General features: G+C 37.9%; 1 protein-coding gene across 1 annotated transcript in view; it reads left to right on the top strand.

Annotated features, from left to right (window-relative positions):
* INPP4B (inositol polyphosphate-4-phosphatase type II B) overlaps positions 1-21,214 on the top strand; it is a 252,322-nt gene that overhangs the window by 124,019 nt on the left and 107,089 nt on the right. The window contains 2 exon segments of the mRNA XM_062493100.1: positions 12,794-12,844; positions 16,125-16,204. Coding sequence (XP_062349084.1) covers positions 12,794-12,844; positions 16,125-16,204 — 131 coding nt within the window.

A 21,214-nucleotide genomic window follows, 5' to 3' on the forward strand; every position in this document is an offset into this window, starting at 1 on the left:
TGAATTATGATACCTATAACTTATGACATACAGCCTTATGATACAGAAGGCTACCAACACATTTTTGGAAGCATAGACTATGTGGTTTATTACGCAGATAGAATCTCTCACTGGTTTTCAGAAGTTCCTCTCCAAGACTTTTCATTTTCTGTAGTGACCCATTTAAAGTTATGTAAATTTAGATTAATCTATGGCAAGATGTATCTATTCCTTTGACTTTGTTTAGACAGAAATCAACTCTGTCATCTAATTTAGATGACATAAAATCCTTGCTCTGGAAATGTGCATGTGCTGTTTTTCATCCTCTACTCTTGTTGTAGGCTCACTTTCTAGTGAATTTCTAGTATCAGTGTTGATGTTTGTGAGAACTGTTGATGGTTTAAAATGCAGCTACCTTCCAGAAGTGAATTTATCTAGACCTGGACTCAAATCAGAAAGAAAGTAATGCACTTCTCTCAACCAAGTGTACCCTTAATGAGTGGGCTGATTTTAGGTAAGGCAGTTTACTGACAGAGTATTTTTTTAAAAATGCTGTTTGTTCAGTGGCATTGAAACACAGGCCTATTTAAAATCTCCTGTTCCATTCCTGGTGTCAATTTGCACACATCCTGAGAAAAGATGCTGACTTTGAAATCTCTGCACCCCACAATATTTTGTGTGACTTGCTGAGAAAGTACTTGGTGATTCAGCAATCACTGACTTCTCAGCAGAGCACTGCTGGGAGCAACAAAGGAGCGGGGAGTGAAAATTTATCCTGAGCATCATAAGTGGGGGGGGAAGGGTAAAATATGAAAGGGGAAATGCTGTTACTGGAGTTTGTGCCGTAACTTTTCCGTCAACTGGTTGTGGCTCCTTTGTTCAGTAAGCTGCAGTGTTGTGGCTGGTGTTTGGATATCTCTCAGAAAATGTGTCTGGTGGGATGCAATGGAGATAGCTTGGCTTTGAGCATCAGGGAATGCCAGAGAGAGAATGTCTGTTTTCTTACACTGCTTATGGCACTTTGGGGGTGAGCTAAGGGTCTGTAGGAGCAGGTAGCCTTTTGTCAGATAAGCAGATATGAAGAGAAAACATAGAAATTTTCAAGAGCACAAGCTTTCTCGAGTTTCTCAAGGAACCATGGGTCAAGAAAAGTGTCTGCTTCCATCTTACATCAGCTTGTCTAATAACAGAGCCTACTTTTCCCAGAAAACATTATCTTGCTGAATTTGCAAATAAGAAGATGCAACATAAGAGCAAGAAAGACTCTGTAAGACATTTCTAGAAATAGAAGCATGGTGGCCAAATTTCAAACCTAAACAGCTTTGCTAACAACATTGTTCCTAATAGATCTTTTTATTTGCAGAAGAAATATTACTGAAACAGTCCCCCCAAAAAGGTCACTTTTCAGGTTCAGGAAAAAGTTTTTTTTTTAAGTAGTAAATATATTTATATATAAATATATAAATATTTATTTATAATAAAAATAAATAATATAAAATATATATTTATATTTTTAATATAAATATTAAAATATATTTGGGGCTTACTCTGAGCCTTAGTATCTTTCTGCATCCTCAGAGTATTAATTATGAAAGAAGCAAAATAATTGCTTAAAAACATATACCTAATGTCTTTATTCACACCTTGTGCTTCCCAAGAATAAGAATTTAATTATTTAGCTCAGGCAGCCGTGACTATCAACTTTCCTGAGCCTACTTATCAGTCTGAAAGTAGGGTGCTCATAACTTACTTGGTTTTAAGTAGCATCTCTGCAAGAACTTGATCATGCTTATAAAAAAGGATTACCATGTCTTGGAGATTGCAGTTATGCTTTAAAAATAGTTAAAATTGATGTTGTAGAGGGGGAGAATGGTTGATCCTTATGTGGCAATTAAGCACAGTGGCTTATACTCAGGTGAGGAAAACCAGTCTTCCTGTAAGATGGTTTTGAGGGCAAAATCATGTGTGTTTAATGGGGAAGTGATTATGAATATAGTGTCAGTGATAGAAAAAATGAAATGCTCTTTACATTTAGAGAGAAAGAGCTGTGTGAAATCTGCTTTTTACCTTGTCTTGTAGGGTCAAAGTTATGGTTAGGTTGCTGCATAGTAAAATAGGCCTACAGAGAGACCTGTTTCCATTGATACCTCCTTCCTTTAAAGCAGAAACTAATTTCAATTGTGGGAGAGATGACACGTTTGTCTTGAAAGTTCTTCTGAAGCCAGCAGTGAATTTATTTGATAAATAAATAAAACCCCTTTCAGTTTCTCATCTCAGAAGACAGGGAGGTTGTGCAAAGGTCAGAGAACTATCAAAGACTGTTTAAAGAGGGCTGATCAGGAGGTTATTTGTTTTAGTGTTTGTATACTTAAGAATTTAATTCTTGTGTACTTAAGAATTTAATTCTTGCTATGCAGGTTTAACTGTTTTAATCCATGAAAAACATTCTTTCTCAAATGAAAAAAAAATAGATTTGTACATTTTTTCTTTGTAGATAGCTTTAGAAATATTTATATTTGGATAGTTGGGAATGTTTCTATTTGGGTAGTTCAGAACATTTATTTTCCCAGGATCTTCTGTATGTTCTTCTGAGAAAATTCCTTGCTCCCCTCAAGTGTGGATTGTGAGAAATGCGGATGAAGCATGTGGCAGCCCTGGACACAGCAGTAATTCTCATGAGAGTACTCTGGTTCCACAGGTTGGAAGAGCCATTATCTATGGAAGTGCAACTATAATCTTGCTAAAACAGACTTTTATGAATAGATAAGTCTTCGAAGGCAAAGAAAATGGAGCTTGTAGGAAGCCTCAAGCATTTATGTACTCACTTCCATCTGTCTAAATTATATTTATGCCTTCTACCACAGTAAATCTGATGAGTAATTTTACTCCTAGTTCCAGACCTCAGCCTCAACTATTTTTTAAACATTATCACCAACTGTCAGAAGAACAAAATAAAATTCCTTATTGATTAATATTATTTTCTTTGCTTTTGTGGATATTTGTGAGAGTCCTTCAGCTTCCGTGTGTTAGAGAAAAGTTTGGTGAGTGCAGAAATTTCCCTTAGTTCTCCAAAAAAAAGGGGTTGCTAGCTGATACAACTCTTTACCCAAGGAATTACTTCAAGGCAGTCAGGAATTATACAAATAGGATGAAATATAGTAATTTCTTAGTACATGACCGAGTGTTTTTCTAATAACATGAAGTTTTTGGATGAACAAGGACTTAATGCATCAGAAACAGATTGTGTGAAGGAAAACACAAGTAAATTAGTTGTTCAAAATGTAACTGAGCAGTGGATCTAATCCAGCAGAGAGAGGGAAACAGAACTGATTACTAGATGAATCCAGGGAACTCTGTTCCATACACACAGGTTAGGCCTTTTCTGGAAAGCTGTCAGGAATTGGATAATTCATGTTTAAGAAAGATGAATGGGACTGGAGCAGATGATGTGATTTGGGGAATGGAGAGCTTATTGTGTGACAGCATATTGGAAAAGCTTGGCTTATTATCCTAACAATATGAAATACGAGAGGGCATATGATTCCTTTCTTATTAATACATCAGGAGACCAGCATGAGGAACAGAAAATAATTAGTTAGCTAAAAGACCATGTTGGTGGAAGAGCAAATGAATATAAACTCACTGTGAATAATGATAGGCTGTAAATTAGAACATGACTCTGGACTGTTATTGCAATAATTTTTTTGAATGACCTTCCAGTCAGAAGGGAGGGAGAGAAAACTTGAATAATTTCAAGGTGTAGTTAAAAAATGGGCGTGTGTGTGACAGTAAAATGCTAAAACAAATGATGTGAAGATTTTTTGCAACCCTGTGTTGCAAATAGTTCTTTTTATTGGAAATACCAGGCGCTTGGTTACTTTTCATACTCCTCTGATGGATTTTGAGTAGAGTGGATTTGGTCAGAAAATGCATTCTCCAGTCATGTTCTTTCATATGCAGCTTTCCCTACTTCTCTCCATGTCTCACTGACGTCCACATGACTGTTGGATGGCTCTGCTTGTAGACCTGGCACAGACTGTAGGGGATCAGTGTGAGTCCTTTTAAGTCTTCACAGAAGTTCTTCCTGTTGATGCTACTGCTGCAGGGAAAATCCCCTGCTGAAATTCCCTGTGGGAGACACCCTGTGGGAAATGAAGGAGGTTGGGACTGACTGGCTGAGCTTAATTGCTCTAAAATGTTCACTTTAGGATCTAAAAATTTATGTTAAAAAGTTACCATAAAACACGGAGTGGGGGATAGAATCTGCAATTTTTCTGGGAGGTGATCTTAAAACAATTGTTTGCTTCTATGAGAGCTGATATTTGGTTGGTTCAGTACCTCACATAAAAATAACTCCTTCAATATAGTGAATTTAAGGCTGGCAATGCACTCAGGTGTTGGCACAGGGATAATACCAGCTTTTCAAGGGAACTTTGGAGGTTCATGTACTGGGGGTGTGACTGCTCCAACAAGTTAGTTTCTGAGTTCTTCCTTTCAGCTTCTCTCATGAGTCAGGAGACAGGGATATTTAGTGGAGAGTATTGGAAGGTCTAGACCTGTTTAAGGCAGCAAAAGCTTTTATTCTGTGTTTAATATCTGAGTAACCTTTTGCCACTTTGAGTAGATGTTGCAATCTCTTGAGGAACTGGGAGTATTGGAAATACCTCTACAAGATGCTGGTATAAATCATGTTTCTTGTAACTGGTTCGTCAGTGGAAATGGCACAATGTTTAATTTATAGTAAGATTTCTTAATGCAGCTTTTATGGTAATAGGCACAAATTATGAAACTCAGACTTTAGCATACTCAAAAAGGACTGTTTTTTCAGTAAAGCAAAAAAAAAGGGATTTCAATTTATTTTGTCAGATATTCAAAGTTCAAATTTTGCTGAAATTTTGAGGCAGAAGATCATGTTCTGTAAATTTTATGATGCCATTGAGCCCATCTGATCAGTCCAATAATACTTGCCTGAATTCATGCTGTCTGCCATACACTAAAGGGAGACTGAGTTGAGTGGGTATTCATTAGACAGCTGTGTGGGCTTTTTACCACCCTTGGCTTGTATCCTCTCAAGTTTCCCCTGAAATAAGTGGTTAGAGTACAGGTTCTTTCCTTGGCTTTTCTAGCATGGTTTTTTTGTACAGGTTCTCTGATATTCATATGGAAATTAGATTTTTGAGAATTTTTTTTTTTCTATTCCTACCCAGCAGCCTCAGGCACTGTGAGCAGTGCTGAAATCCTGCATTCTAGGAAGGCATTTTTCCCTGAAATTGCTGCTTGAACACTTGGGTAAAAGTCTGTTGCTTCAGGGAAGCAAGATGCTCAGACAGACTGACTGAGATTGCCAGATAGTCATGTTTTGCTGAACCAGTGTGTACATCTGGATGTGTGGGGAGTAGGGTGAAAAAGCATGATAAAATCCCCCTACATATATATTCCTGTGTCCTATTTTCTTCATCATTCTGGAATATTCTTTGGGATATATTTTGTCAGAACATCTGGATTTCTTTGGCTGCTGTTAACTGCTGCCTTTTTTTGGTTGTAGAATCTGTCTCAGGGATTTTTGGATAGTGGCACTGCCAACAGTGCCACAACCAACCAGCCTGAGGTTTTTTTGGACTTGAGCAAGTAACAAGTATCCATTGGCTGGCCCATGTAAATGAAGAGCCAAAAGAGCTTAGGAATGTTCCATCTGTAGTTTGCTGACAGAAGCCAGAATTTGCCTTCTGTGAATTTCATTTCACAATGGAAGAAAGCAGGGAAGAGGGGGAATCGCAAGCCCTTTGAAGGGGATTTTTCCTTTTCAAATTTTGCAGATTTTTCCCAGTATAAAACAGACGTTAAAGGAGTCATTCCTGGAAATTATGATGGGGAGGAGCCAGGACCTACTGGCTGATTGTGACAGCTGCAGACTTAAATGAGTTTTCATATTATATTATATTTTATTAAAATTATAACTGACCAAATGCCTAGATTATTCAATTCTTATTAAGACTTTAGAAGGCTACTTCACATCACTGGGCTTTGTTCAAAAAAAAAAAAAACCTGAAAGATGGAGGAAGAAGACTGTAGCTCATTGGCTTGCTACCAGTTGATTACAATATTTTGACCACTTAAAAAACCCCAACAGATTGACTGATAAATAGCAACGTGCTGCTGTCTGTGTAAGCATCACTGACATCATTGCTGTGGGGGACTGGGATGGGTGACTAGGTCCCATCCCTGCCATGGTTGCACACTTTGCAGCTGTGTTTGAATCCCTGCATTGCCTGAGCCGTTGCCTGTAGGTGTTCTTCCCTCATGGGTACAAAGTGTGCACTGGAGGCACAGTACAAGGGTTGTGTTTTACTGGGAGCTGTTCAGGAGGGGACTGATGATGAGCTCATCATGCAACACAAGAAGATTTAACTGGGTGCAGCAGTGCACAGCTTTTTCCCCCTCCTCAAAAAGCAATGTTCTTCAGCAACTGCTACTGGCAGAGTATCTGTACCCCAAGTGTCAATAAAGAGCAAATTAATTATGAGTAACAGAGCATGTATTTTTCATGATCTTAAGACTCTAATGTTCATTATCTCTAATTTATAGAGGCCATTTTTCTTTGTCACTTTTAATCTGTTGCATAACCTTACATCTGACAGATCTTTCTCTGTAGAAAAAAAGCTGTTTCAAACTGGTTAAAAAATTCCAATGTCCATGGGGGGGAAAAAAAAAGTCCACTGCTTATGCTGTGTGTTATGTTAAGAAGGTAAATAAATCCCCTTCCCTTCCCTTCCCTTCCCTTCCCTTCCCTTCCCTTCCCTTCCCTTCCCTTCCCTTCCCTTCCCTTCCCTTCCCTTCCCTTCCCTTCCCTTCCCTTCCCTTCCCTTCCCTTCCCTTCCCTTCCCTTCCCTTCCCTTCCCTTCCCTTCCCTTCCCTTCCCTTCCCTTCCCTTCCCTTCCCTTCCCTTCCCTTCCCTTCCCTTCCCTTCCCTTCCCTTCCCTTCCCTTCCCTTCCCTTCCCTTCCCTTCCCTTCCCTTCCCTTCCCTTCCCTTCCCTTCCCTTCCCTTCCCTTCCCCATATTAAAGATTATTTCAATTTACATGGCTAGAGTTGACAGATTTCTCTTTTTCCAATAACTACAAGAGATAAATCAATCTTAGGACTTTGCCTTCAAGGATTATTTATTTGCCATATGAAAGTAAATAACTGGATAATAGAACAGAGTTAAATATGGAGAGGTGGTTCCAAGTGTGTTCCAAAGGGGTGCTATTCAGCTCTGGTTTTCATGTTTTTTTGCAGTTTACTGAAGAACAAGCTGTGTGTGTGATCTTAACGCTTCGTGGGGGGAAGGCTACTAAGCGGAGCTGCCTTTTTTTCCTCTTTGCATATCTTAGTTGTGTTTGCAGGTAATCTGCAGACCAACGCCAGCAGCTGAAGCTCTGGTCCATGCTGAGCTGGGTCCTGTCCCCGCTGTGGAACCTTTGCTTGGAATCTGAGCTACATGGGACGCTTGTAGGGATAGGGCTGGGGTCATTTTGCATTGAGGCACAGTGCAAAGTGCTGCAGCTCTACTATGGCTGCAGTTATGCTGAGTTAATAAGCCTTGCTGGATCAGATCTGACTCTCTGCTGCATGCCCCAAAGCACTCATAATGTATAGATTTTTTTTCTGTCACTTGAAATTCCAGCTTCCATGTGGATGTTACAGAGTAGTATGTTTTTTGTGGTGTGCTCAGTATGGAGAGAGTTCCTAAGTAATCTGCTGTTTTTGAAATGTGAGGTTTTTTTGAGGCAATTCTGATCAAATGACCAAGCTGTAAAAATAGACAAACAAAACTGTATTTGTGATCAAACACTCAAGACTCTTGTGTTTCTGCTCATTATTCATACAGCAAGTAATGTACCTACTTAAGCTCTTAAATCCTGTTAACCTCAGTCTTTGCTTGGGGGAATCTTGTGATGCCTCTCTTGTGCCATGTGTTCTCTAGAAAGTATACAAAGATGCAGCCTAGACAGAGAAAGATACTGAGCTACAGAGATGTCTGAAAGAAATGCAGCTTATGAAGATTCTTAGAGACTGAGAAGTATGTATTTTCTATTATCTTCACATGACATCTTGAGAAGTGTGCCTGGAGGTAGCACAGTGTTAGTGCTGCACAAATGAATGGTCTTGACTGTGCTCTGCAAAAGAGTCACATTCAAACACTGCCTATGGAAAGGATGCAGATAGTCCTGCCCTTCTGTTTGACCTTTTCAGATAAGCAAACAGATGAAACTGTTGGTTGCTATACAGCAAATAATAGAGGCATACATATTTTCTCTACTATCTGTAGTAGGGAATATACATATAACTATTTTATAAGTTTAAATTTAATCAATATACAATAAAATACAGTTCTTATAAAACATTGCAGTGATTTGATATAGCTTATATTCCCTTTTGTTTTAATCTTCAGTTTTAACATTTATTAGTTTCTCTGCCTATCAGCTTTTCCATTGGAAGTGTAAACCGTGCAATACCATGAGCATGCCCACTGGGAAAAGATTTTCTCTTTTATTTTATGTAGACTGTTGGAAATAATTGTGCACTGAAGGTTGGAAAATTACTATATTGGTATTGTCCTCCATTCAATAAACACTTATCCAACAAAGTATTGATGTAAGTGTTTTACTTTGCTGACTACAATATGTTGATTTAACTATTTAGCAAATTTTTAATCTATATGATGAAAATAAATAGCTGGTGAATGTAAAGTATCTTCTTTTAAAAAATAATTTGCTGCATGTACTGGAATGTCGTCAATCCTATAAAAGCTCACTGATGTTGTTTCAGAACCCCATAACAATTTTGGCACTTGCAGCTCACCCAGCACAAATACATGAAGCTGCAATTTCTTTGACTGAAAATTTCCAAGCAATAGTAACTCCTGGACTCTGATGGGTGGTGGTGCCAGCTGGCAGGCAGGCAGTGGTGGTGAGGATGGGGCTGACTGCCCATAGCAGCTGTCTGTGGAGCTGTATGGATGTGTTAGCAGAGTTCAGTGGACTTTTCCCTGTGGGGGCAGAAAGGTGCAGATGGTCAATGTCCCAAAGCACCTCCGGGTAAATGTGTATCTCTCTGTGTTCCCATGCAACTTGAGTTCTACTGAAGCTGGGAATGCTTTCCTGGAAGGTGCTTTATTGGACTGCGAGTCACTTTTGCAGTGACTGCTTTCAGTAATCTCTTTTATCTTGCCTTGCCTAGCCTTGCCTGATGTGTATACTTGGTTATTGTGAGATGCCGGGAGTGTATAACAGTGATGACAGAAGAGTGCATTTGAGCAGCCAACAGCACTGAGTACTGGGAAATCACTGCAAGCCTCTGTTGATTTGATGGAATAAATCCATAGTAACCAAGGAAAGGATCTAGCATTATTTGTTTGCGAAACTTGAGTGCATTCTGAACGTGGCCTTTGATCATCAACTGAAATTCAAAGGCTTTAATTAAGGGAAGGCACAAAAGATTCAGTAAATGATAGTGAATAATTCTTCTGTACTTTGACAGTGTGTGTGAATGTGGCTCAGAGAGCTGCAAATGACTGAAAGAAATGTTCCTTTTAATCACACAAAACTGCCTTCTACTAAAGGACAGTTCATAAAAGCTGAATTTAGCATTTATGCCTAGAGAAATTTAACAGATATGTCTGTGACAAATGCATTACTCATTGCATAATGTTCTGGATGAGATTTAAAGGGAAGTAAGCATATCATGAGTGCCCACTGTTGTCCACTGATGTTTTTCCTGGTATAGGCTGTAGTGTAAAAAGGTAACTGTATTATTCTACGAACAAAATCTCAGGAATGGGTACATGTCACAAACATTTTGCATTTAGCCTAGGTCACAAGCTGTCTTTTTTTGTATGCTAATGTATCTCTTTTGTCTGGGAAGGTAAAGCTGCAGTGTGTGCTATTCCAGGGAAGCACGGTCTTACCCCAGTAGTAAATAAACTTCCCACTCAGAGGTTTGCATTTTGTGGAAGAAAATCCTAGAGCAAATACTGAGAAAATGGAAATTCTAACGAAGTAGTGGCTATTTGGGATTAAAATCTGACTTGCTGTCTGCATTTATGTTTTGTAGTTGTTCTAGATGGGGCCAGTAGGGAAAAGTTCATTTATGACAAGGTTTTAAAAAGTGTGGCAGTTTGTTTAATCAGGAAAGGCACTGGGAGCATATCTGACCTTTCAAATCCTCTGTATTTATTTCCATTTTTTCTCTTCCATTTGGTGGATTGGGACTAGAACTGACTTCTTTCTTGCATTTTATAAATGTTTATGAGCTGACTTTGTGTTTATAATGAGGCCTGTGTGAACATCCCATAATGATACCCCAATAACTGCAGAGGTTTTGTTCAGGAACTCAACCAGCAGACAACCTGAAAGGGATCAGACTGTACTGCCCATGTATTTATTTGCATACATGTATGTGGCTTCTCTTTCAGTAAATATCAAATAATAAAACTGTTTCTAAAACTACATATAGTTGCACACACTTGGATCGAGATATTTGATTTAATGTCAAACAAAATATATTTTGGGAGAAGAGAGGTACATTCCAATGGCAGTCCCACTAAAGACACAGCTACATTTGGCTGTCCAGCTACTGGTTATAAAGGGGTGAAATGAAAACCAAATGAAAACAAACAAACATAGCTGAACCAAAAAGTACTGCAACATGCAACAAAAATTGTATTTTAAATCCATTTGAAATTCAGGAATATGCTTTTATTATATAGAAGGCTCTAGGTTAGTCAGATGTTGACATCCCTTTCCATGTCTGTGTTGGGTCACAAAAGCAGAAATGTGTTCTCTTGAATTGAGATTTCATCCAGTAAAAGAAGGAATTAATATTCTATGATTCTAAATAGATAGTAAATTCCCTTGATTTCAGTAAGCTTTCACTTAAAATTTCTCTTGCTGTGAAGCAGAACTTAATTTCATACAAAAAGGACTACACTTTCAGAAATATTTGCTGAACTGCTGCCAGGTTAGAAATACATAAGTAAATTATTAAGAGAAAGGTTAATTCTTACATTAGAAGTTGATTTTTCTTGAATAGCCATAATAATAATTAGAAAATATCAGTACCTCACTGCTTCTTGGGGCAGATGTCACTTCTTTGAAGCTGGCTCATAGAACAGCTTTTTAGCATCTTAAAATGACATATAGCATTTTTGGCCTGGTTTCAATACTCCATCTTTCTTTTAAGAAGCATATCTGCTCTAAGCAATTTCCTCAGCTTCAAAATGGAAAGATGGGTATCACCAACAAGAAAATGTCAGTAATTTCATTTTCATTTGTGACTTGAAGCATGTAAAGGTATATTTTAGATACCAATATCGTCATTGAGCATTTTATACTCATTTTCTGTAGAGCACCAAATGCTTTGGAGATGCTAACGTGTTAGTGCAGAAAATCTAAACGTAAAATTGCATCCAAATGAGGACTCCCACAGATTTCTAAAGTATGCTGTCCCTCATTAAATTAATTACAACATTTTTTACTGTCTTGAGGCTTTTGTGAAAAAAACAATGTTCTCACTGTAGGGAATCAAGGGATAAGAGCTGACTGAGAAAAGCTATGGTTCTGCTTTGTAAAGTCTTTGTGGTGGACTTCATATTGGTGCTTTGTAACAACATGTACTTAGAATAACAAGCACACAATTAAATTATCTTTGCTTTAAATGAGTGTTTCTTTTTGTGTACTAAGTTGCAGTGAGAAAAGAAGAATTGAGAGTTAGGTCTGAGGGCATAGAAAACAAAGAGTCTCTTGCAGAGAGATTTACAAAATGAGTTTTGGTTTTACTTGTAAATCTAGCCAAAAGTTTGTTCTTGGGGAATGAATATCTGTTATTTAGGCTAGGTAATCAAACAAATGTGCTCTATTCTCCTTTGTGTGTTGCTTTTAACAGCAAGTTATTCCAAAGGGTTGATTTTAGCCCAGGCAGGCCATCAGGGAAGTCACGGAGGTCTTCTTATACATTTTCTATCTAATTTTTGCTGTTTAGTTAGTTGTCCGTTCTCAACCACTGCTCAACAATAAAATCATAAAGACACTGAAGACACACCCACACACCAACCTGTACTTATTTTGGGAAATACAGAAGAGGAAGTCAGATTATGCCATACTTGCTCTTGTGAAATGAAAGCAGTTGAGTACAGTGGCATCTCCATCTTGCAGAAAACATAGGGACAACTGGAGGTCCCATGTAAGGGAGAATATAGAGGCTGTCCTTCTCTGAATGCCTACAAACATCTCTCACCTCAGAGATGCTCCGCAAGTGGCTGAAGGAGGCAGGGTCATACCCTGAGATTGGGGATCAGGATTTCTGTTGCAAATCACTGGCAAAGCCATGTATTTACTTGGAGAAAATACTTTTTAATGTACTGTGTTTTTTCACTTGAGGCTGAAAATTTTGTTTCCAGATAACGCCTCTAGATGAAGAATTCTGTCACTCAAGTTGCAGCCAAAAAGTGTCCTTTTAGGAAAGAAACTACAGAACACAGCTTTTCTCCCTTTAGAGACTCAATAAAGTTCAGAATGATAAAAGGGCAGTGGTAAGAGACTTTCTTCACAGGAACCAGCAAATATTGTGCTTAAATTACTAGCTATTTATAATAATATATAATTTATATACATTATATATAAATTATATATACATACACAGCTCCATTTAAATTTATCTTCAAAATTTTAAAAGAATGAGGAAAAAAAGGCTTAAGCCCTTCTTTAATTCTAATTGGAAAGCAATAACAAAAAAATTAATGATTTCTTGCCTTTTTTCCCCTTGCTTCTCTCAGGTCCGTACCAGTGTCCTACCCGATCACAAGGAACCAAGAGCAGATGTTGGGGTAAGCAGTTATGTTCATTGATTGTTTTTTTATTTTTTCCCATCTTATCAGCAGGCAGAGGCACTCATTTCTCAATAGGAGCTGACAAGCTTTTTTGACAACACAAGTTTTTGATTTAATGAATAAAATAATCAAGGCTGGAGTGATAGTCTCATGGATTGATGTAATCCCATTCACATATTTTTGAAAATCTTTTTCAAGTGAAGCTATCCTGAGACAAGCACAACTGTGTAGACTCCTTGCTAATGTCATATCAGCAAGCTGGATGAGACTTAGAGTCTGGAATGGCATTGCCTCAAGAACCTTCTGTTCTTTGTGTGCAAGGTATCAAGCATTCTGCAGCAGGAGTTGGCGTTGGCTTGTGTTTTCAGAAATTAAATTGGCAACAAATAGAGGACTCATTTGTATGTGTAGATCTACAGACCATTTGACAAAGGTATTGGGAAGTAATTTCTGGGTCTGACAGGGCTCAGACCTCCCAAGCAATATGAGCACCTGGTGGTGGTGGGAAAGGTTGGTCCTAATAGAGCTGAAAAAGAACAAAGACTACCTGGTGCAGGGGACAGAAAGCATGTGAAATAACTGGGGATTTAAATTTTTAATCTAAGGTGTTGACTTTTCTGCTTTACCAGGGCTTCCTTGGCATAGTTTTCAGGACTTCAGCTAGTATTTGAAAAATCTGTAGCTTGGCAGCAAGTTCAATCGTTGTGAAATAACCTGTGTGTTTTAACATTTCATACAGCTGTTGTAGAGACTTTTCTCTTTGGCCAGCTGAGATTATCCATCAAACCACTCAAGGCACATATCTGAAGATTTATTGTTGTGCTGCAGCACTAGCAAAATTCCGAAGGAATGTTACTCTGCAATTAGCATTACTGCAGCAATTCTGTATAAAGCCTACTTTTCATGCTTTTCCAAGTCGTGTGGGCAAAGTTTGATTGGTTTGTAGACTGCCAGTTCAGGCCCCAGGGTAGACTATTGGTGTCTAAATCAGTATGGAAAAAGTATTCTCCAGTTTGATATTAGACCCTTTGCACATTAGCATAGCTCCCTTCATTTGGGTCATAGGTTCATTTAAAATTGTATTTGATGTTGTGCATAGCTGTGTCATCAAGCAAAGATTCTTTTTTTTTCCTAAACAAGCATAAAAATATGAAACAGAGAAGTAAAGTGTTTTAAGCCAATAAAATCATTCACCTTTAATTCCATGACACTGGAGAAAGCAGATCTGACACTCAGACATATTTAATGGGTACAATGACCAAAGCTCTTTGACTTAATGAGAGAGCAGTGTAGTTGTCTCTTGGCCCTGGTCACATGAGGATTCTGACTTAGGATTCCTAAATATATTTATAGTTCTATTTCACTGCATAAAGAAGCCCCAGTTTCATTCCAAATACCCCTCTTCCCCTTTCCAAATGGTCAGGTTTCAAATACAAGCACCCAAATGTCATGAAATGCCAGAATGAAGGCTGCCCTTGAGACAGTGCTGTGGAATGTGTTCTTACAGTATGAAGAAGGATATGCTCTTGGAAGAAGATAAGTAATCTGGGCTAAATGTGTTACCACAGAGTTTTAGTGCAGAAGCACTGTCATGCTGACTGATCTAAAGGAAGACAGAACCATCTGTGTGTTCACTCCAGCAAGGCTGTGCATCACCATGTGTTGCACCTGGATGTCTTTTTTGCAGAAGTGCCTTTCATTTTGGCATTGAAAGCTAACCATGATCTTTGCTTGTGTGGCCATGTTATTTTTCTCTATGTATATCCTACAGGCCTTTTTTCTTCCTTTCTTGCTATTCATCACTTCCCAGATCCACTGTTTTTCCAGCCTTCCCTAGACTCTCAACTTGTGTCTTTTTAACTTTGCTCCTTACATGCTGCTTTTCATCTAAGCCTGTGCCATTGGTGGGATCAAGCCATACCTTGTGAGTCAGTTTATCAAACTGCAGAATAGTGTTGGTGCTATCTAATTTCAGAATTGTTACTTGAACTGTATGTTGTATATAGAAGGAAACTTATCTTGGTGTAGGGCTTTACTGTTGGCATTCGAACACTCAACATCCTACTGGCTTTCCTGAAAGAAAGCAGGCTGAAGGGGGTTTTTTAGCAGAGGAAGTTACTCTCCTCAGCAGCGACAAATTCTTTTCTGTTTTTCCCTGAAGGGAAAGTTGCTCTCTGTAGGCAGCCTCTGTTGGCTCAGAGTGACTTGAGTCTTTAATCTGTATATCCAAGACTGTATATAATTTAGCCTGGAATTTTAATTTGCCATTCCAACAGTAAACTTAGTGTTATGCAATAAAAACAAACCTTGTGTCCTTCTTACTGTTTTATTGCAAAAAATTAAACATAATGTCATGATCTCATTATAGTTTACTTAGAGTAAGTGATATTGTGTTATATATTAGAAAGATAAATGGATAGAAGATGGTTGTAGGCTGTTAGTTTCTTTCCCATTGTTCCCAAGGCAAGAATGCTACTGCTGTAGTTGACAAAATGGGTTTTCAGCAGTGTGGAGCAGGTTATGAGCCCAGGTTAAAAAATAACCAAAGTGTAAAAGATTTAATCCTTTTTCCTCATGGTACCTTTTTTTTAATGTGTGAAGGGTGATTTTTATGGAAGAAAAAGATATAGTGGTGTAGCTTAATTTAACTTTAGGCATTCTACTTGCATTACCACATTTCTCTGCACTTGTAACGAAGTGAATAGGTTCACCTTACAATGGAAATAGAGCAAAAAAGTACTTAAAACATTGACAAGAACTAGAGAAATATAACATTTCTATTGATGAACTTGTCCTGAACTCGATTTAAAAATACCTTCCTAGCAAATACATTCATATTTGGAATACGTGGATGGTAGTGCCAACAGCTTGAGGAAAAACCATAACAAGAACAGCTTTGGTAAAACACTGAAAACTTAGCACTTCTTGTAACCCAGAAATTAGAAAAAAATAGAAAGAAATAGATTCAAAATGCAAATACTTGTACTGAAATGAAATTTTCCTGTGGCTGTACATCTTAGAAGCTGTTATTTTGTCAGGTTACACTGTTCTTAATGGAAAGCAGAAATGTTTCTGCCCATAAAACCAATGTTTTTAACAGTTTACTGATAATCATGCTGCACATGCACAAAAAAAGTTCTAGTGGATAGTGTGTCAAACTGTTATATTCAAATGCAGTATTTTTCTCGGTACCAAAGAGAGATTTTCAAGTGTGGGACCTAAAGAAGCAACAAAAATGAATGAATGTGTTATATTTTCTTTCTGCTTTGATTTGTAGCGAAGCTTCCTGGGCTGTGCAACTTTTAGAGTAGGAGATCTGGTAAAGTCAAAGGAGCAACAGCTGACCCTTACCCTCAGGTAAGTGTTTCCCTCTGTTGTAAATCATGGTGAGTTAATAGTCCTTGGCATTTCTCATCCAGAGAAAGGCAACAAGGATGGAGACGGCTCAGGTGAGGAATGGCTGAGGGAGCTGGGAGATTTTATCCTGGAGAAAAGGAGGCTCAGTGGGGACCCTATCAACCTCTACAATTACTTGAAAGGAGATGTGGGGTGGGGGTCAGTCTCTTTTCCTAGGTAGCAACTAAGAGGACAAGGGAAAAATGGCCCCAAGTTGTACCAGGTGAGGTTTAGATTGGATATCAGAAACAAAAATTCTTCACATGAGGGGTTATCAAGAACTGGGAGAGGCTGCCCAAGGGAGCAGAGGGGTCACTGTTCCTGGAGGTATTTATAAGACATCTAGATGTGGCCCTGAGGAACCTGGTTTGATGGTGGACTTGGCAGTGCTGGATTTGTGGTTGGACTCAATGTTCTTAAAGGTTTTTCCCAGCCTATACAATTCTATGATTGCTGCTTGACTGTGTTTTATACTTCATGTTCCATCAGGTACATTGGATGTCAACTTGAAGTGCTTCTAATTCTGCCATGCACAAATTCAAAATTAAACACCAAAATAAACACCAACCCTATAACCTGGAGCCTCCCAGGTGCCACATTGGAAAAGTTAATTTTATAGTATGATAATCTATGGAAGAATTGCAGGGAACTTGGCATAGGGAATATTCATTCAAAGTTTCCTTTAGGAAGGTGCATAAGATTCTCAGTTTTGTTTGGTGTGGGTGGTTTAAAGAATGACCAGTGTACAGTTTGGTTTGTTTACTAGGCATGTTTAAAGATGGTGGCCTAACTATTGAAGGTGTCTCCCATGTGAAAATGCTTGTGTTCTCCTAAACTCATTGTCATATGCAGCCATACTGAAATTGTGGAGGATATGACGTACAACTGTCATCAGTGATGAGTTAGAGAGCTGCAGAAGGGTCAGAGACAATGTTCAAAACCTAGGGCTGGGCTGAACAGATACATCTTAAATCTCTGTACTGAAGGAAAAAAAAATCTTTTATCACCCCTGCTACTGTCTTGCATGGCTTAAGATAAATGAAGATAGGAATCAAAACTTTTTGAAGGTTAGGGGCAACCTTTTAGGTGGTGATATTCACAATAAATTCATTGGACTTTATACAGTGGAGGGATTTTGTTGAGCTGATTTCTGCAAATGCAATGGAGGCTTATTTGGGATTACTGGGAAGGTACTGTTAAGCTTCACAGAGCAACTGCTCAAACTCCATGTGTCTAAAAAAGGAGACATTTTGGGAGGAAAGAAGCTATGACTGGGAGAACTGAGATACTGGTGTATGTTGTGCCTGGGATATTGTGCATAGGTGCTATGGGAAAGTTGTGTTACATGTATTACCCTGAGCACAGGAAGACAGCCTTAATTTGATTTAAGGAGCAAAGTATGACCTATTCAGAGATTTTTTTAGAACTGGAAACTTCTTCAAGTATTTTGGTACCTTCAACAAGATCAGTTGTATATGAGTGTGTAGTTTACAGGGCAAAGTTAACAAAATACTTTGATTTTAGTTTCTCCTAAACAGAAAATGCCACACCTAACAAGAAGGTAACTTTGTCTAACAAAAAAATCCGATTGGATAAAATGTGAACTGACTGTTCCCTATGGGAATCTATGGCTAGGTAGATTAATTCCAGCTTAGTGATTGTAAGAATCTGTTCTTACAGGAATTCAAGTTATCTTTAGCTCTTTGGGATAAACTTTGCTTTCCTAACTGATATTCTGAAAGTTTGATCTGAAAGGTTGCCTCCGACAGGTGGCACAGTAGTTGACAGAATGGAAAGCTTCAGGACTGTTTCAGAGTAAGTATTTTGTATCTCAGCCATCCATTTTGTAATCAAAAAGTTAAGATGGAAAACTCATAAGGAATAGATGAGAAATTTGCTTTTAATTAATATTGTTAGTCTTGCTTGTCCTCTTTGTTCAGCTAACCCTGGAAGACAAATATGCCTATTAAATTAATTTGCAGGTGCATTAAATGGTAGGGTTTAGTCAGGGCTTAGTTAGGTATATTTTAAGAAAAAAGATCCTAACCTTTCAAAAGTGTGATTGTTTTCTGATTGTGATTATTCAGCAGCAGAAAGACAGTAGAAATTGTCCACATTTCTTCAATGGCAATTTAACCAGAGCAGTCTGTTAATTTAAGCTTGTTTCCTCTAATCACCCTGACGTATTAGTACCTCTCAGGAGGATAGAGGATCTATCAAGGGACTTGTCAGAGCATGAAATTCTGTTTAATTCTTGTTGATATTCTTTGGATAGGACTTTATCAGGGAGTGTGTGTGATTGAGATACTCCTTTTCTAGATTTAAATTAGAGATTTTAGGACCCAGAAATAGCTCTGTGTTGTGCCCTGTGTAGATTGGTATCATTATGGAATCTGGTTAATTTTTAACTGAGTTTTCTTTTTGTTTTCCTTTTTTTTTTTGTTTTTTTGTTTTTGTTATTCCTTTGCATTGTCTGTCTGAGGTACAATGTAACAATATAAAAGTGTTCTCAAGGAAGATTCTTGTATTTTTCTGTTATTTTTTTGAGAGCTGGCATGTGTCTCCAAGTTCTTACTATTGACACACTGTGCTCTACTTTTCCATTTTCCTACCATTGTACTTCAATAATGATAAGGGACACAAATTACAGAACCTTTGCAAAAGAAGTTTTTATTTTGATTGTCCTTTCTTCTCCAGAAAGGTACCCTAAACTGGTGGCTGAGTGTTTCTGGTAGATTTGTAGCTAATCATCAAAACATGAAAAGGTCAATTTAGGTAGAATTACTTCAGTGTACACAACAGATGTTGGCAGAGCAATTTAGTTATTAGAGATTTGGGATTGCAGTTTCCAATATGGAATTCATTAAAAGAGAGATGCTTTTTATAGACTTGCATGTTTGATTTTGCAATGATAATGCAATGTCACTTGCTTCCAGCTTTCTCATACAGTTGTGATGATGAATTGCATAAAATGGGCTGTTGAAGGAAACAAAAGTATTTTTCAGCAGGAGAATATTTCTTAAGATTGGCTCTATGATATAATGTCCAATTAAAAAAATGAAGTAATACATATTTTTTTTGTCTTTCTAAATGAGATCTAGGTATACTGGGTGCTAATTTAGTAATAAAAGCTCCTTTATTTTAGTTGATTTATTTTTTAAGTTCAGTTTAGAGGATCTTTTATTGTGGCCTTCTATTAATAACAGTATAGTATTTTGGGGTTTTCCTTTATTTTATTTTATTTTATTTATTTTTTTTCCCCTTAGTTCAGCTCGGTGGCTTTTTCTGGAAAGAGATAGCAATCAGTACCTCCATCAGCCCCTTTCCCTGTGGTGGTAGTTTGCCTGTTTCCAGGAAGACCCTCTTTAGCTTGGGCAATTTTGTTATGATTTCCACTTAATTACCTGTAAGAAGCAGCAAAGGAAGAAGATGATATTTAGTTATATTGATGTTTAATGTTATGTAAGAGATACTATAAAGTGACATTCTGCTCTCCTGTGCTCTCTGCAAAAATAAGGTGCATCTGTCTGATGTGCTTCTCTTAAGAGACTGACAAAAGTGTAAGTAGGGTACTTGAGTGTGAAACGGGGGTGGTGTCAGTGGCACTCAGATTGTTTGGCCTCTGTGAGCAGGAACTCTGTAGCAGTGGAACTAAACAAACAGGAGCTAGGATGGAGTGCATGAATAACACAGGTTATCTGGGAGGCTGTGTCTGTCAGTCATGAACTACGCAGACTTCTCTAAGCATGTGCTCATGCTTAAGCTCTTGGACAGTATCTATTAGTCTAACCTGTCTAATTTTAGTTGTCATATTTTCATTAATCTTGGGCAGGACTGAACTTTCTTTAAAGAAAGGAGATAAACCTAGCTTCTTTTTTTTTTTTTCTTGGAAAGAAAGTCCTCTGAATTTTCCTCTCTCCTAGCAGCTTGTAGTTCATTGGGTCAGAAAACATATAACTGCACTTTGGTAGTAGTAATAGTCACAAAGTTTAACTAACTAGAGAGACTTGGGAAGCAGCACAGTAATTTCTGCAGTCATTTATGTGCTTAACATAACTTCCCTAGCAAGTGATGAGTGTAAAATATTATATATATAGCTGCTTTTCCCTATTAAAATTCACCAGGTATCTGTCTACAACTAGTTGTACTTGGTCTCCTGAAATTGTTTCTTGACTGCTTCATGTTGTGTCATCACCTGAGGAAGCTGGTGAACAGCAGCTTGGCTTTATAAGTCAGGCAGATCTCCTATACAGTTGAGGTGAAACTTGTTCTGACATGAAACTTAATCAACTTTACATTGAAATAATGAAAACAGAAGGAACTGAGCATTGCAGAACTTTTTAAATTTGCCTTAGAATACAACAGAATGTTATTTACAGTGGACTTGTTTAAAACTAGCATTGATTATTGTAATAGGTTCCACTGTGAATTCACAGATAAATATTTTTGTGTGAGTGCAATACTTTTGTGCTTGGATATATCAAAATATATTATACCTGTGGAGAAATTAATTTTATGACAATCTGTAGGTTAGTCTGTGCTAATTGCATTTATTGTGTATTATACACTGGAGAAAGTGGCTGCCTGCTAGACTCAGTCATGCAGTTTGCTTTTCAGGCAGTCACTTTGTCTTTTATAATTAACTATGCAAACATGAAGTCTGCTTCCTTTTTTTCCTTTGTGTTATTAATTTTTTTTTTTTGGAAGGAAGGTGTATGGCCATGGGAACCAATTAGCAGGCCTAAATTTGCATATTCAACATGTAGTAATGAGACTTGATGAGACCAGCATTGGAGACAAATGACTGCTGTCCTCAGTCCATCTAGCTCATTTACTTTTCAATCGCTAGCTTGTTGGCTTCTTCCTCTCTGGATGCTTTGTTCAACATTTTATAGCCAGAAGTACCTAAGGCAGGAACAAATTCCTGCTGCTCATGGAGTTACTGGCTATCTCCTTCCCTCACATTTGAGG

The sequence above is a fragment of the Cinclus cinclus genome, chromosome 5 (genome assembly GCF_963662255.1).
Source record: "Cinclus cinclus chromosome 5, bCinCin1.1, whole genome shotgun sequence".
In the NCBI taxonomy this organism is placed as follows: Eukaryota; Metazoa; Chordata; class Aves; order Passeriformes; family Cinclidae; genus Cinclus; species Cinclus cinclus.